Source organism: Protobothrops mucrosquamatus, unplaced genomic scaffold (genome assembly GCF_001527695.2).
Source record: "Protobothrops mucrosquamatus isolate PMUCROS unplaced genomic scaffold, P.Mucros_1.0 scaffold2326, whole genome shotgun sequence".
Taxonomy (NCBI): domain Eukaryota; kingdom Metazoa; phylum Chordata; class Lepidosauria; order Squamata; family Viperidae; genus Protobothrops; species Protobothrops mucrosquamatus.
The window spans coordinates 60,394-77,534 of NW_015388409.1; the positions used below are offsets into that span (position 1 = coordinate 60,394).

General features: G+C 44.5%; 1 protein-coding gene across 2 annotated transcripts in view; it reads left to right on the forward strand.

The window, feature by feature from the left end:
- The window catches only part of GSN (gelsolin), a 36,770-nt gene that overhangs the window by 2,744 nt on the left and 16,885 nt on the right, over positions 1-17,141 (forward strand). Inside the window, exon 1 of one of the 2 annotated variants that reach the window (XM_015824692.2) lies at positions 15,180-15,413. The exons of the other annotated variant lie outside the window; for it this stretch is intronic. Coding sequence (XP_015680178.1) covers positions 15,357-15,413 — 57 coding nt within the window. The 5' untranslated portion in view covers positions 15,180-15,356. Of the gene's footprint in view, positions 1-15,179; positions 15,414-17,141 lie in introns of those variants that run through there. 2 annotated transcript variants of the gene reach the window in all.

The window sequence follows — 17,141 nt, forward strand, 5'->3', positions numbered from 1 at the left end:
GGCTTTTGTGCCCAAGATGGGACTAGAATTCACAGTCACCTGGTGATTGGCTGAAAGTCACCCAGTGAACTTTCATGCCTAAGGCGAGACTAGAACTCACCGTCTCCTGGTGACTGGCCCAAAGTCACCCAGTGAGCTTTCATGCCTAAGGCGGGACTAGAACTCACCGTCTCCTGGTGATCGGCCCAAAGTCACCCAGCCGGCTTTCGTGCCCAAGGTGGGACTAGAATTCACAATCACCTGGTGATTGGCTGAAAGTCACCCAGTGAGCGCTTTCATGCCTAAGGCAGGACTAGAACTAGAACTCACAGCTTCCTAGTTTCTAGTCCAGTGCCTTCACTGCTCGTCCAAACTGCCTCTCTTTTGTCTTTTGAATCCTTTGACAAAGATTTGGACATAAGGATATTAAAAAAAAACCTTTGCCTTTAAAAAAAAATATATATGACAATTTGGTGTCCTTGGTGGCTCTGAACGTATGACTGAAGTCTGAGGAACATAATAATTATTATCAAGTCAGCCCAGGAGCTGATTTAGTTCAGTTCTTTCTGTATACTAATCCACTGCATTCCCGGGGCTTTAGAGCAGATTCTTTTTATAGCGTGATTTGAAGATTGGATATCTGGCAACGCAAATGCAGTTGTTGCAGCAGTGAGCCTGCTCTGGATTGGCTAAAACCGACGCCCTGTTAAACCAGAGAGCTGTCATCACTCATCCCTTCACTTTTTACAATAGGAACTGGCTTACTGGATTAACCCATTCTCTGGGTTAGCCCAACACACAGAAGGACCCCCCCAAAAAATCAGACCATGCAACTAAAATCAGGGTCTTGTGAAAAGCCCTTGGCTAGGTTGGGGTTTCATATGTGTGAATACAGCTGTCTTGTGTGAGTACAGCTGTTGCCTGCAGCAGGTCTTGGGGCGCTGAGATTAGTTGACTAACTGGAGCAGGCCAGGAGAAAGGGTGAAGGGAGGACCACCCCAGTGGGAGTCATAAGGCTGTTTTGGGCAGAACAGATTCATAACCCGTGTGGAGAGTCAATTCCCCCCTAATCTCAGATCCACAGATTCACACACCCAGTCCTGCCTCTGTTGGTGTACACCCTGCTGCACCAGGAAAACATGGACTATAAATTTTAAAACGAGAATCCAGTTTAGCCAAGTAGGCACATTAGACAGTGGATGTATGAATAAGATGCAATAGAATGGAATATGTGTAGCTCAGGGTTGACCTGTGGGGTCCTTGGTGCTCTCTGAGCTGGGTGGTTTTCTTGCAGACCTTTCATTGCCCCTCTAAGTAGCAGAATGGAGGAAGAGGAGGAGGAGGAGGAGGAGGAGAAGGAGGGGGAGAAGAAGAAGGAGGACTGTAGGGTCCTTGGTGCTTTCTGAGCTTGGTTGTTTTCTTGCAGACATTTCATGACCCAACTAGGAAACATCATCCATGCTAGAAGGGAGTGGGGTTTGTAGAGAGGAGGAGGAGGAGGAGGAGGAGGAGAACTGTGGGGTCCTGGGTGCTCTCTGAGTTTGCTTGTTTTCTTGCAGACATTTCATGACCCAACTAGGAAACATCATCCATGCTAGAAGGGAGTGGGGTTTGTAGAGAGGAGGAGGAGGAGGAGGAGGAGGAGGAAGAAAAGGATTGTCCTTGGGGCTCTCCGAGCTTGGTGGTTTCCATGCAGATGTTTCATTACCAAAACTAGATAAACATCATCGGTTCTCATTTAGATTGTCTGCTTGAAGGCCCAAGCAGATGATTTAAAGAAAGGGGAACTACGTTGTTGTTGTTTTTTTGAAAAGCAAATCTACAAGGGGGGGGGGGTTTCTCCTTACCCCATGGCTTTCCCTGGAAAGGAAGTGGAATTCATAGCATCCTGTCTGAACTCCAAACCTACCCAGGCCAAATTGCTTTCAATTGGAAAAGTGGAAATGAGTCTAATCTGCCCTCTCCTTCGGTGCCTGCAGGCCCTTTCCTTCTTGGCCGCTCTCCAGAGGAGCAGCTGTGAATTTTCCTGAGTTTAAATCCCAAGAGGAAGGGGGGGGGGTCAAAAGCAGCGTGACTCATCGCGTGGCTCGCCCTGCACCTTCACGCCCATCGAATGGGTGGCGATTTTCAATACGTGCTCTATTAAGTCGACGAGTCAGAGGGCACAAGCCCAATAACTAAATAACTAATGAATTCTCTGGAATTCATTAGAAGTTTTGGAGCCCTGGCTGGAGGGAAAGCCCAAGACGCAAAGAGGGAGGAACGGATGGGGTGGGAGGAAGGAGATCCTGTGGGCCCAAGGTTAATTGATAAAGGAGGATATTTGAAGTGGCCTTGGAGTATGTGGAAAAAAAAGCAAGCAGGCGGGGTCTTCGTCCCCCTTCTTACAAATAATGGCATGGCGTCCTCTCCTACCCACAGTTAACCTTGCCAGGGGTCCGTGGTGCTCTTTGAGCGGTGCTGTTTTCTTGCAGACGTTTCATTGCCCAAACTAGGTGACATTATCAGTGCTAGAAGGAGTGGGGTTTGTGGAGAGGATGGGGAGGACAACAATTGTGGGGTCCTTGGTGCTCTCTAAGCTGGGTTGTTGTAATAATAATAATAATAATAATAATAATAATAATAATAATAATAATAATAATAATAAATTTGGAAGGGACCTTGGAGGTCATCTAGCCCAACCCCCTGCTCAGGCAGGAAACCCTATACCATTTCAGACATTTTCTTGCAGACATTTCACTATCCAAAATAGGTAATGTCACCAGTGCTAGAAGGGAGTAGGGTTTGAGGAAGAGGAGGAGGAGGAGGAGGAGGAGGAGGAGGAGGAGGACTGTGGGGTCCTTGGTGCTCTCTGAGCTTGGTGGGTGGCTCAGATAGATGATAGATGATGGATGGAGGGATGGACTAACAGACAGACAGATAGATAATAGATGAATTAGAGGATAGATAGACGGACAGATAGAGATAGATACAGATAGATGATAGATAATAGATGAATTAAATGATGATAGATAGACAGATAGAGATAGATAGATAGATAGATAGATAGATAGATAGATAGATAGATAGATAGATAGATAGATAGATAGATTATAGATACATGATAGAGAGACAGAGAGAGAGAATTAGAGATAGATGATAGATAGATAGATAGATAGATAGATAGATAGATAGATAGATAGATAGATAGATAGATAGATAGATAGATAGATAGAAGGGTAGATAGATACATATGGATGGATGGATGATAAATAGGTAATAGAGATGAAAGATAGAGATTGAAAGATGGGGAGAAAAAAAAGAGAGAGAAAAGCACTTAGTGGAAAGAGAAAGTGGCAATTATCTCGTAAAAAATTGCAGTATTTTTTTTTAGTATTTTTCCTTTCTGGCCCAGCTCAAGCAGCTGACAGGATGAAAGTGCTGATGGGGAATTGACTGTCAAAAGCTTTTTTTTTCCTCCCCCTTATGCCACTATGCCATGGGCGTTTTGCCCAAAGCCGTTAAAAATAGCTTCAGACTTCATGAATACCAGCAGTGTGAATGGGCTTCTTGATTTAAGGCCGTGTTTACTGTAATTTTATTCCCTCCCCCTTTCCAGATGTTATGGAAAGCGATTCCCCCCCCCTTTTTTTTCCCTTCACCGCCTCTTCTTTTTCAGATCGTGTGTTCCAAAGTGTGGGGGAGGGAAAAAAAACCTCTTTTTTAAAAAACAAAAAAATGAAGACAACTGCTTGTGTTATTGTTGTTGCTGTGCCTTGAAATGCAGCCATCTAAACCCTATTTAAAATGTTTCCTAGGGAGAGTGTGTTAAAAAAATAAAGGTATGGGGATGACTTGTGTGAAAGACGCCAAGGTAGGAAGCTAAGATCTGATTTCAATAAATTGCTTGGAATGTTAACATGCCTTTTTCTCTCGGGATGTTATGAGACGACCCAACTTTGCTAACCATGGATACTTCTTCCCGCCTTCTCTCCCTATCTCCTTTGCCCCCTCCCTCTAGTATGTACTTCTTCTCTTCTCGGTGGTCATCTAAGTCCCCGTTTCTTTTTCACAACTTGCCTCCTCTGCATGAATTGAGATATCTTCCTTGGGAAGAGGGTGGGAAATTTTTTAGGAGAAAAAAAAAAAAAAACCACCAAGAGGGCGGATGTCAGAGAAAATAACTCTCTCTTTCTCAAGTTGATGTTGACATGTCTTAAGATCTCAATGTATTGATTAAATAATCTGCCTTGTGGTCACATGGGTTTGGGAGGGCCATAAATTCTACCCTGCCTTAAAAAAAAAACCACACACACACACACCCTGTGCGGTATTCTTATTTGTCAGATGCTTAGTGGAGGTCACCTCATGGATCCATGGCTCAAGGAAAACCTGAACGCAAATCTTTGTCTCCTCTTCCATTCTGGCCCCAGTTTTATAGACTAGACTAGACTAGACTAGACTAGACTAGACTAGACTAGACTAGACTAGACTAGACTAGACTAGACTAGACTAGACTAGACTAGACTAGTAGAGTAGGGTAGAGTAGAGTAGAGTAGAGTAGAGTAGAGTAGAGTAGAGTTAGAATAACAGAGTTGGAAGGGACCTTGCAGGTCGTCTAGTCCAACCCAACCCACCACCCAAGCAGGTGACCCTACACCAGGGGTCTTCAAACTTGGCCCTTTTATGACTTGTGGACTTCAACTCCCAGAATTCCTCAGCCAGCATGGACCATATAAGCCAGGGGTCTTCAAACTTGGCCCTTTTATGACTTGTGGACTTCAACTCCCAGAATTCTTCAGCCAGGCAGCTCAAAAGATGGAAAATATCCAGGCGACGGTCAACCCTGTTTGCGCATTTCAAGCGTCTGCTCTTCCCAACCTCCTTCCTCTTTCCGTGGAAGCTCGAACCGTCTTCGTAAGAAGGATCTGTTGTTCGCGACCGTTTCCAAAGCAGCCATGTGGTTCTCACCACATCCTCTCGCAGATAACCTCCGGGAGCCTCTGAGTTCGAAACGCTACACTTCCTTATTTATTTTATTTTATTTTATTTATTCGCTTTTTAAAACTCTCCCCTTTGCCGTCCAGTCTTTCCACCAACACAACGCTTGAAACTCTTCCAGGAGTGGCTGTGCTTCTCCACACGGTGCAGGAGGTTGGAGACTTCAAACTTGGTCTCCATAATGGTTTACTGTCCATCTTTTTAAGCATAATCAGCTCTGGTGCTTTTCACCCTCAGCACCATAAACTCCTGCAGCTCGACAGACAGACTCCTGTCTGTCGAATTTCACAAAATTAGCGAGCTATTAAAAGCACCGAGAGCGTCCGCTGTTCCCTGTTCACACAACAGCCGTTATTTAGCAAGATCTGCGTGGAGCGGTTCTCAACTTACAACACTTTGTTTAGTGACTGTTTGAAGTTACAACGGCACTTGGAAAAAAGGGGAGGGACTTAGGATCGTTTTTCACTCTTAACGACCGTCGCAGCATCCCCCTGGTCACGTGATCAGAATTCAGACGCTTGGCAAGTGACTCGTATTTATGACCATCGCAGCGTCCCCCCGTGGTCACACGTGATCGAAATTCAGACGCTTGGCAAGTGACTCGTATTTATGACCGTCACAATGTCCCAGAGTCACCTGATCCCCTTTTTTTGACTGACCAGCAAACTCAGATTCATTGGACAAGCGTGTGACTAACTTCGCAACTGTAGTGATTCGCTTAGCAACGGTGGCACCAAAATGGGCAAAGCTCATTTAACAGATGTCTCAGTACCAGAAATGTTGGGGTCAGCTGAGGTCGTAAGTCAAGGACTACCTATATTTGGATTCTAACATCCCTAAACCATGTGGCCTATGGGGGTTGCAATCCAACATGCTATCTAGCCCAGATTAAGATAATACGATTCAATATCCTCGTATCCAAAGAGAATCAATTTAAATTGAGTCGGTCTAGTAATCCATTTTTGCAACTGCACTTACAAGTGACTAGTCCACACTGTTTCCTCTATCCTACTCGGTCTCACACATGCATAGTACCTTAGCAAATCTAACCAGTTTTTTAGCGGTAGCGTCAAAAGATCTTCCTTTGCCTTGATCCACCAGGCAAGCGTAGATTTCATTGTTTCCTGTCTGGAAAAATCAACCAAGCTCAGAGAGCATCCAGATCATGTCCACACAGGCATACAGAGATTGGATTCACCCCAAGCAGGATAGAAGAAACACTATGGACTAGTAATCTGTGGGTGCAATTGCAAAATTGATAGGCTCAGTTAAAGTACCCAGCAGATGCATTCACACGGCATGCTAGATTTGCTTAGTGTTAGCCCTGATGTGTTAATTTTCTGTGAATTTAGACCACTGGACTATTTTATAATCCAAAGCCATTGTGCAGATCCAGGAAAATCCACTGATTAATCCAATAATGTAGTTAAGCAACAAGCCCTTACTGAACAGAAAGAATTGGATCAAAAATATAGTCTCTCCAGTGGTGTTCTTCCATCATTGTTCTCCCCAGTGAAAATAGTCACAATAATGAAAAATAAACTTCTGTCTTTATAAAATACTCCTTTCCAATTGTGCCACTAAATGTTGAGGGCTGATAGTTCTGTCTTATTAAAAATCTCCAGAGAATAGAATAATAGAATAGAATAGAATAGAATAGAATAGAATAGAATAGAATAGAATAGAATAGAATAGAATAGAAGTAGAGTAGAGAAGAGTAGAGTAGAGTAGAGTAGAGTAGAGTAGAGTAGAGTAGAATAGAATAGAATAGAATAGAATAGAATAGAATAGAATACTTTATTTGGCCAAGAATGTAGTTAGACACACAAGGAATTTGTCTCCAAGACAGAAGCTTTCTGTGTACTTGCCAAACAACAAAGAAAATAAAAATAGCTATTATGAACTAGGGGTATCAGTGATTATATACAGGCAGCTGGGCAAGGCTTTGAGCTAAAATAGTAATCACACAGGAGAGTTTCATGATAGCAAAAGTTAATATATAAGGAGGAGGAGGAGGAGAAGAAATATATGAGAAGGAAGAGGAGGAAGATGAAGAGGAGGAAGACAAGAAGGAGAAAGGAAAGGAGGAGGAAGAGGAAGAAGAGAAAGGAAGAGAAGGAAGAAGAGGAAGAAGGAAGAGGAAGAGGAGTAGGAGGAAGAGGAAGAAGAGAAAGAGGAAGAGGAGGAGGAGAAGAAGAAGAAATATATGAGAAGGAAGAGGAGGAAGATGAAGAGGAGGAAGACAAGAAGGAGAAAGAGGAAGAGGAGGAAGTGGAAGAGGAGGAGGAAGTGGAAGAAGAAGAAAAGGAAAAAGAGGAAGAGGAGTAGGAGGAAGAAGAGGAAGAGGAGGAGTGACCGTATAATACAGTCGCATTTCGAATGAGACACCTCCCTGGGTCAAGATGAGAGATCGTTTGTGTAGGATTGCAAGGGGTCGATCGGAAGACCGTCCTGCTCTTATAGGAACGGAGACCCTGCAAAGACACCAACACAATTCAGAGAGAGCTGCTCAGATCCAACAGAGGTGGAAGGCCACACGATGCAACGCCAGGCAGAAACATTTCCTGCCCCGCCAGAATCTGATGGAAAGGAAGGAAAAACTAGCGGCAGCCGAAGCCAACTAGGGCCAACACGGTCGCTCTTGAGGGTCCAAGGGGCTGCGCTTCCTCGCTGCCCCCACCGCCGTTCCTTTATCGCAGCCACCTCAGGGCTCTTTTTTCTGCTCCACATCCGACTGCCTGGTTACCCAAATGTCACTTCCCAAACTTCTTCACAGAAAAAGCCAGGCCGATTCTTCGGCTCGAAACCGCAACAACGTCAGCATCTTCCACGAGATTCTTCACAGCCCTTCTGGCAGCCCTTCCAGCCCATATTAGGAGCTTGTCAGCTAGCCTCAGTGGCACCATTTCAACAAACGATTGTGGATTTTTCCACCGGACTAAGAGAAAGGGGAGAGGGGGGGGGGAGAGGAAACCAAAAGAAAGAGGGAAAAAAAATCTATTCCAGCTGTTCATTCCAGCACCAAAGGCTGCAGGGATGGAATGGAGAATGGGTCGCCAGATGTTTCCCCGTTTGACAAGGTTGCCCTCCTCCCGTTTCAAAATACAGGCAGTCCTCGACTTACAGATTATTATTGTTGTTGTTGCTGTTGTTGTTATTTTCCAAGAGTTCAGTTGTTTTAATACGATAACAGACGGTGGCCTTATATCTCTACATATCAACTTGATTTAGTGTGCATTAGGCAATGTCATGCATCTAAGGACTGGTTTGTTCCCACACCGGGAATGAGACGCTCATAGCCACAGGTGAAAACATGCGGCAAAAAAAACACGTCTTTGAAGCAGTTGGTCATCCCTTGAGCTAGGAGCCTTTTCCTTAGAATGGAATGGAATAGGATAGGATAGGATAGGATAGGATAGGATAGAATAGATAGAATAGAATAGAATAATATGGGATAGAATATAGAATAGAATAGAATAGAATAGAATAGAATAGAATAGAATAGAATAGAATAGAATAGAATAGAATAGAATAGAATAATATGGGATAGAATAGAATAGAATAATATGGGATAGAATAGAATAGAATAGAATAGAATAGAATAGAATAGAATAGAATAGAATAGAATAGAATAGGATAATATGGGATAGAATAGAATAGAATAGAATAGAATAGAATAGAATAGAATAGAATAGAATATGGAATAGAATGGAATGACAGGAATAGGATAGAATAGAATGACAGAGTTGGAAGGGACCTCGGAGGTCATCTAGTCCAACCCCCTGCTCAGGCAGGAAACCCCTATACTAGTGATGGCGAACCTTTGAGAGACCGAGTGCCCAAACTGCAACCCAAAACCCACTTATGCATCGTCGAGTGCCGGGTGGGTGTGGCCCATTGGCTGGGTGTGGCCCATTGGGTGGGCGTGGCCCATTGGGTGGGCGTGGCTGGGGTGGTAATGGCAGACTGGGTGGGACTAAAAAGTTCAATCAATCAATTTCAACTTTGCAAGATCTTTTTTTTTCCTGCGAGAAGTTGAAATTGACTGATTGAAACTTCTTTTTTTTTTTGCACACGGCGGCAGAGGCCTAAAGCAAAAAGGTTTTATAAAACCCAGCTAAAGGCCCAGGACTGGGGCGACAGCGCGAGTGCCCACCGAGAGGGCTCCGAGTGCCACCTCTGGCACCCGTGCCATAGGTTCGCCACCACTGCCCTATACCCTTTCAGAGAAATGGTTCTCCAGTCTCTTCTTAAAAACTTCCAGGATAATTGGCTCAGATTTGAATCCCATTAGAATGTAGTTCCCGTTATCCCCCCGGAACGCAGCATTGCCTTTTCTCCCCTTTTTTCTGACCACTCTTATCCCAGTCAAGTCTCGCTTTTCACAACTGGATTTTACGACTCTTCAAAAGAGCCGCCAACCTTTGCAAACTTTCCCTCCCTAGCAAAGCTTGGGACATTCCTCCCTGCTTGCTAAGCCCAGCTGGCACACCTGCAGACGACTCCTACGCAAGGCTAGTCTTTTGAGAACTCTAACTCTAGACAACGGGAACAGATACGTAGGATTTAAGTTACAGGAGGGTAGATTTTTCTGGAGAAGCTGCACATCCTTGATGGGTCTTCTGGAGACCTTCAAGCAGAATTCTGGAGAACCTCATGAGGTCTGTGCTCTATTCCAGCTTTCCTGCTTCAGAGAGTTTTAGCCTCAGCGATGGCTAATTCATCCTGGGTGCTATATGCAAGCTTTCCAGAAGGAAATGAAAGAAGGGCCTTATTTGTCTGAAATGGTCTACACAGTCTTCTGCTTGAGCTGGGGGTTGGACTAGAGGACCTCCAAGGTCCCTTCCAACTCTGTTATTCTTACTTCTTGGGTGTATTTATTTTTTTTCCTCTGCTGTGAAAGCGCTACTGAATTGGACCCCCAAACCTTGTTGGAATTTCCCCTGGTTGGAATAATACGGAGGAGAAGAAATGTAATCCAGAAATGTGGTCAGATATGAGCGTTGTGTTTAATTGAAGAGTGCGACAGCTTATTCAGAGGGTGGACTCCGTTCTAAGGCTGGGCTGACTCAGCAGGCACCAAGCCGGGCCAGGATCAGGAGAGGGCGTGCCTGGAGAAATCGCTCTTTTGCGGCTGGGCAGAATGTTTGTTTAGGCCGTGATCCGTAAATCGATCAAACCACAATCTGGAGGCACACAATTTAATTGACTCAATCACATTCCTGGGCACTTTTAGCAGGAGCAAAAGAGAAGGTCTGATCTGCATTGAACAGAGAACATAGAACAGAAGAAGCTTAATGCCCTGGAAGTCAACAGCAGATATGCCTTGGGTTCAGGCAACAGGCTACCCAAGGCAAAAATGTAACAGTAAAACGAGACCTTGGAGGTCTTCTAGTCCAACCCCCTGCTCAAGCAGGAGACCTTGTACAAATTCCAGACAAACGGTTGTCTAGTCTCTTCTTGAAAACTTCCAGTGATGGATCACCCCCAACTCTTGGAGGCCAGCCGTTCCACTGATGAATTGTTCTCACAGTCAAGAAATTTCTCCTTAGTTCCAGGTTGCTTCTCTCCTTGATCAGTTTCCACCCGTTGCTTCTTGTCCTGCCTTCAGGTGCTTTGAGAATAGGTCGACCCCCTCTTCTTTGTGGCAGCCCCTCAAATATTGGAAGACTGCTATCATGTCACCCCAGTCTTCCCTTCGTAACACTAGACATCCTCAATTCCTATCACCGTTCATCCTTGCTTTTATCCTCCAGCCCATTTAGTCATCTTCGTGGGTCTTCTCGGCACTCTTTCCAGAGTCTCAACATCTTTTTCGTACGAGTGATACAAACTTTGTGTATGTGACGGAATAGACTTTGGCTGCTTTTGTAGTTCTTGGATGAGAGATCTCCAGGACGTCTGAAGAGCTGGAGATAATAATAATAATAATAACAACAACAACAACAACAATAATAATAATAAAGTTGGAAGGGACCTTGGAGGTCATCTAATCCAACCCCTTGCTCAGGCAGGAGACCCTACACCATTTCAGACAAATGGCTGTCCAGTCTCTTCTTAAAAACTTCCAGTGTTGGAGCATTCACAGCTTCTGGAGGCAGATTGTTCCACTGGTTAATTGTTCTCACTGTCAGGAAGTTTCTCCTTAGTTCTAGGTTGCTTCTCTCCTTGATTAGTTTCCATCCGTTCCTTCTTGTCCTGCCTTCAGGCACCTTGGAAAATAGCTTGACTCCCTCTTCTTTGAGGCAGCCCCTGAGATATTGGAATACTGCTATCATGTCCCCCCTCGTCCTTCTCTTCAAGCTGGAAACTTGAGAAAACAAGCGAGACGCGAGATGAGGAGAAGATGCATAACGTTCCGTGGTTGTAAGCACAATTCAAAAGAGATTTTGCATTGGAATTATACATACTCAGCACACTCAATGCCTGATGGGGAATTAGGATGCCTGAATCATAAATGAATCACTACATTGTGTTAAGACTGGACTATTGACAAGGGCCGATATTATTTTTTTGCTAACCAGCTTGTCTGTGCCTGCCACTTTCAGTCATCAGACAGCCAAAAGCTCAGGGTTGAAATGACGGGTCCTCGGTGCCCTCTGAGCGTGGTGGCTTTCTTGCAGATGTTTCAGTACCTGATCAGGTAGAAGGGAATGGGGTTTACAGAGAGGATGAGGAAGGAGAGGAGGATTGTGGGGTCCTTGGTGCTCTCTGAGCTGGATTGTTTTCTTGCAGATGTTCCATTACCAAACTAGGTAACATCATCAGTGCTAGAAGGAGTGGGAGGATGAGGAAGGAGATGAGGATTGTGGGGTCCTTGGTGCTCTCTGAGCTGGATTGTTTTCTTGCAGATGTTCCATTACCAAACTAGGTAACATCATCAGTGCTAGGAGGAGGAGGAGGAGGAGGAGGAGGAGGAGGAGGAAAAAAAAAAGACTTGGTGCTCTCTAAGCTTGTTTCCTTGCAGACGTTTCATGACCCAAACTAAGTACCATTATCAAAGCATTTGTGCTTTATATATATATATCAGATGTTCAAAATATCAAGGTAAAGGAGATTTACCCTTTCCCGACGACCCATATCATCTATTCTGAAATCTGATTAGAGAACTTGCAAGAAACATAATGTAATTATTTCTTTAGGGTGAAGGCCTTGCCTTCCTACAAATTTTGAACTTTATTTCCTGGTCTGTCTATCAAGACTTTTGCTTTTTTTTTTTTTTTTTTGAAAGTGGTGTTCGTGTGCCCTCTGCTGCTTCAATCCAAAATTGAATCACTGGCTTCAGTAACTGTATTTGAACCACCCCAATCAATGTGAGGTTTCTACTTTGGACCGCCAAGCTTCAGGAAATTTGAGAAGAGGCGGGATGCTTGAAGCGAAATTACTGGAATTTAGTCCTTCTTTTTGGAACCTGTGGCTTTGGGCTTGCAAGTTTTATTTGCTTGCTTCTTTTGAAGCCATGCATACTGTAGATCCACTGATTAACTTTAATGTTTATTTTTTTTTAAGTTCCTGTACAGTTCAAACATCTCCTAGAAGATATCTGACTGTAATAGCCCTGCAGTGGTTATTCTAGGTAGCAATTTTGGTCTCTGGATGCCTTTAAACTTGTTTCAAACATATTTTAGCATTGGAAGAGCAAAATAAAAATTAAAAAAATCTCCTTTTTAGCATTGGAATAGCAATTTTCCCTCAGCCAGATGGGTTGGGATGCAATTTTCTGAATTCCCCAGCCGGCGTGGTCAAGAATTCTGTCCCAAACCATCAAGGAGACAACGAGGCTTCAAGAGGGCTGGTGTTAGAACTGAAGAAGCTTCTTGGATGAGAAGTGAAAGGCCTTCAAGTCCAGTTGCCCTTTGAAAAAGCACCTTTTGGACTTCTGGTAAAAATGGCAAGAAAAGGCTTGAATTCAGTATTCCAGGCCTATGTTTGGAGAGTATGGATTCTGCTGTGTGTGTTGTAGGTGAGCTTTGGGATTATAGGACCACATAGGTACAATAACTTGTTTGATTGTAGTAGCAGAAAAGAATCGAACTACCTGGAAAGGATCTGACACGTTAGATGACAAAAGCATTGTTGGGAATGTTCTCCTCAAGATCCGTGTTTCCCAAACTGGCTTTCTTCTTCTAAGCTGAGCTGTTGGAATATTTGAAAATGTTCCACAACATCTAGCCAAATTGTGCAACATGTAATTAATGAGTTAGTGCTACAGGCATGAGTCAGTTTAAAAAAAAATATACTCGATTGACATTCATGTGAGCATGGATGTCCTCCAAGACAGCCAGTTTGGTGTAGTGGTTAAGGCATCAAGGTAGAAACCAGGAGACTGGGAGTTCTAGTTCCATCTTAGCCATGAAAGCCTACTGGGTGACTTTGGACCAATCACCAGGAGACGGTGAGTTCTAGTCCCGCCTTAGGCATGAAAGCCAAGTGGGTGACTTTGGGCCAATCACCAGGAGAGGGTGAGTTCTAGTCCCACCTTAGGCATGAAAGCCAGCTGGGTGACTTTGGGCCAGTCATTAGGAGTCAGTAAGTTCTAGTTCCATCTTAGCCATGAAAGCCTACTGGGTGACTTTGGACCAATCACCAGGAGACAGTGAGTTCTAGTCCCGCCTTAAGCATGAAAGCCAACTGGATGACTTTGGGTCAATCACCAGGAGAGGGTGAGTTCTAGTCCCACCTTAGGCATGAAAGCCAGCTGGGTGACTTTGGGCCACCCAGGACACGGCGAGTTCTAGTCCCACCTTAGGCATGAAAACCTTCTGGTTGACTTTGGACCCATCAATAGGAGATGGTGAATACTAGTCCCACCTTAGGCATGAAAGCCAGCTGGGTGACTTTGGACCAATCACCCAGGAGACGGCGAGTTCTAGCCAGGTGATCTTGGGCCAGTCAGTTCCTCCCAGCCCTAGGAAAGAGGCAATGGCAAAGCACTTCTGAAAAATGCAGGGACTTATCCAGGCAATCTCTGAGATTTAGACACGACTGAATGGGGGGAAAAACAAGACTTCCCAAACTTGTTGGATAGATGGGCCACTTTGGGTTTGGGTTAACTTTCCACCCAGCACGAAGGCTTTTTCTGTTTGTTTGTTTTTTGTCATTGCAACTGCTGGTAACTAATATTATTTTCTCCCATGGGTTGCGCCCTGGGACAAGAGCCCTCCTGGTACCGTCTATTATGGGAAAGGACTGGAGCAGAGGCTTAGCCAGATTCAGGCCGCGACCTGAAAACAAAGATCTGAGGACATTCAAGCCAAATTGTTTTGCTTTTGGTTAGGAAAATGAGTCCTGAGGGAAGAGATGGAACATGTAGTACTTTCCTTAACTTGGAGGACAGTGACGGAGCAAAACAACACAGTGTTCTACTCCTATTCCCTAGAGGAAGGGAAGGAAAGAGGCTCAAATTTGGATTCTGGTTCTGATCCAGACAAACAAATTGTTTACGTTGCCTAAACCCAACCGTCGTAACATTTTGGGGCATTCAAACGTCTAATTTTTATTTATTATTCGTATCCTGCCCTTATTGTTTTTACAACTAACTCAAGGCGGCGAATTTACCCCACGGACCTCCCTCCTCCTACGGGGGAGGCCTCGTCTTACGACCTAAAACGGGACTCAACATTTCCGTTCTTAAGTGAGACGCTTGTGAAGCGAGTTCTGCCCCCTTTTACGACTTGTCTTCCCACAATTGTTCAGTGAATCATCAGTGCGGTTGATAAGTTGGCAACTCGGGATGTTAAGTGTATCTGCCTTCCCCATCGGCTTCGCTTGTCGGACGGTCGCAAAAGGGGGTCACGTCACCCTCTGCGGGACCCTGGGACCGTCATAAATAGGAATCAGTTGCCAATCATCTCCATTTGGATCACGTGACCCTGGAGAAGCTGCAACGGACGTTAAGCGTGAAAAACAGTCTTTTTTTTCAGCCCTGTTGTAATTTCGAACGGACACTAAAGCGAGCAGCTGTAATTTGAGGACTTCCTATATTCCCCCCACCACAATCAAAGGCCTCCTCTTGGCCTTACATAACTTGTTGGCAACTCCCATCCCTTCCCATGAATTTCAGCCTGCGAGTCATAAGCACCAGTTGGCTTTCTGTCTTGATAGCCTCCAGGGAGTTGGCCTTTACTGCACCTTGATTCTTTGTCCCGTACACAGAGGCGTATCCAGCTGTGCGCTTCAGCTGGAGCCGGGCGTGCCCAGGGTGGGATCCGGCCCAAGCAAAGCACACAGAGAGGAGATAAAAAGCAACGTCCCGGATTCTCTCGGCCTCTCGGTTCTAAGGCAGACTCAGAAGAAGAACCGGGCTTGTTCAAACTTCAGCGCAGGGCCCGGGCTGGGGGGAATCTTTGGAAGTTTTAATTCAGCAGAAAGCTGAGAGAGTAAACTGGTGGATCACAATGGCTTTGGGAAGATTCTCTCCCCTTATCTCGCTGATTGTCGTGCTCTTGGCTGGGGTGAGTGACAAGGATTTTTTACACCCAGGTTCTCGGACCGGATCAGTAGCTTGCCGTAAAACCGACGGGAGAATTTGGGGATTAGCAGACGGAGTAGCCAGCTCTGAACTTGTATTTTAAGGCTTATGTTTGTCAAGTTTTTGGCAAGTCAAGTGATGAATCAGAAACATGCCATGAGTTTTTGTACGTAGTAGGTAGGTAGGTAGGTAGGTAGGTAGGTAGGTAGGTAGGTAGATAGATAGATAGATAGATAGATAGATAGATAGATAGATAGATAGATAGATAGATAGATAGATAGATAATGATTGAGATAGATAGATAGATAGATAGATAGATAGATAGATAGATAGATAGATAGATAGATAGATAGATAGATAGATAGATAGATAGATAGATAGATATTTCATTGGAAATATCAAATGCTATAATGAAACAAATGAGGGGAAAAATAAAGCAATTAAATATAGACAGATGGTCTCTTCTATACATGCATGCATGCATGCATGCATACATACATACATACATGTGTGTGTATGTGTTGAGAGAGAGAGAGAGACAGAGACAGACAGAGACAGAGACAGATAGAGGCAGAAAGGGAGTGAGGGAGGGAAAGAGAGATAACATACATAATAGAGAGAAAGAGGGAGAGGGAGAGGGAGAGAGAGATAACATAGATACATAACAAAGAGAGAGAGAGAAAGAGAGAGATATGCCCAGGGTCACTTGATAATGGGATGGGTGGCACATAAATGTAATAAATGAATGAATGTCCTCTTTGAGAACTACCTTTATTCTCCAATTATCGGACTGCTATACACCCATGCATCTGCAAAGCCACTAGAGGAGAAATGTGTGTGTCATTTTCCACATGATTTGTTTAGGCAAAACAAACTCTCCCAAGGACGAGACTGGAAGGAATTTCTCTATTGAAACCAATTCTCTCTCTCTCTCTCTTTTTTTTTTTTTTTAAAGTGTTTATTTTTCATATCGCAACCAAACTGGTTTGGTTAGTCCATCCTGTTTCCCTTTTTCCAAGAAGGTTGCCGAAGTCCAGAGAAAGATTATCAGCAGAAGCCTGTCCATTCTTTCTAGGACGGTGACAGGATGGCATTTCGGCCTGGTTTTTCTTGTGCATTTCCTGGAGTAACCTAAGCGACGCAGCAAAAACAAGACTCTGAGTCACGTGCATTCAGTAAAGCAGCCTTTAGATACGGAGAATTGGGTTTTAGCAAGAAGTGGCTGAAGGTTTCCTGCAACAGAACCAGCTTATGTCTTATTTTAGCAGGGCAGAGGAACTAAAGTGAAGGAGGGCTGGCCTTTAGAGCTTATCTCTAGCTTGCACAAAGTCCTGTGTTCCTAAACCCCTGGAATCTCGAAGGAGCCAGCCTGAAATCTCGGAAAGCTCATTCTGTTAATGGATTAGGAAAAAAAGAGGCCACTGGGGGATTTGGAAGCACTGAACCCGGTTGCCGGCTTGATTAGCAGCCGTGATTTTGTTCCCCCCAGCTCAAGAAATGACATGTTTATGGAGACTCTCGGTCACCCAGGTCATGGTGCTTTGTCAAAAGGCAACTGGGCTTCGTTTTTGCTTGAAAGCGTTTCGCTTCTCCTCCAAGAAGCTTCCTCGGTTCTGAATGAATGGAGGAGAACGGAAGGAGTTATGTGCCTTTCAGTCATCCGCTCATTGGCGCTCTTCCTGAGAGTCATTGGAGGTTTATCTGCGCCCCA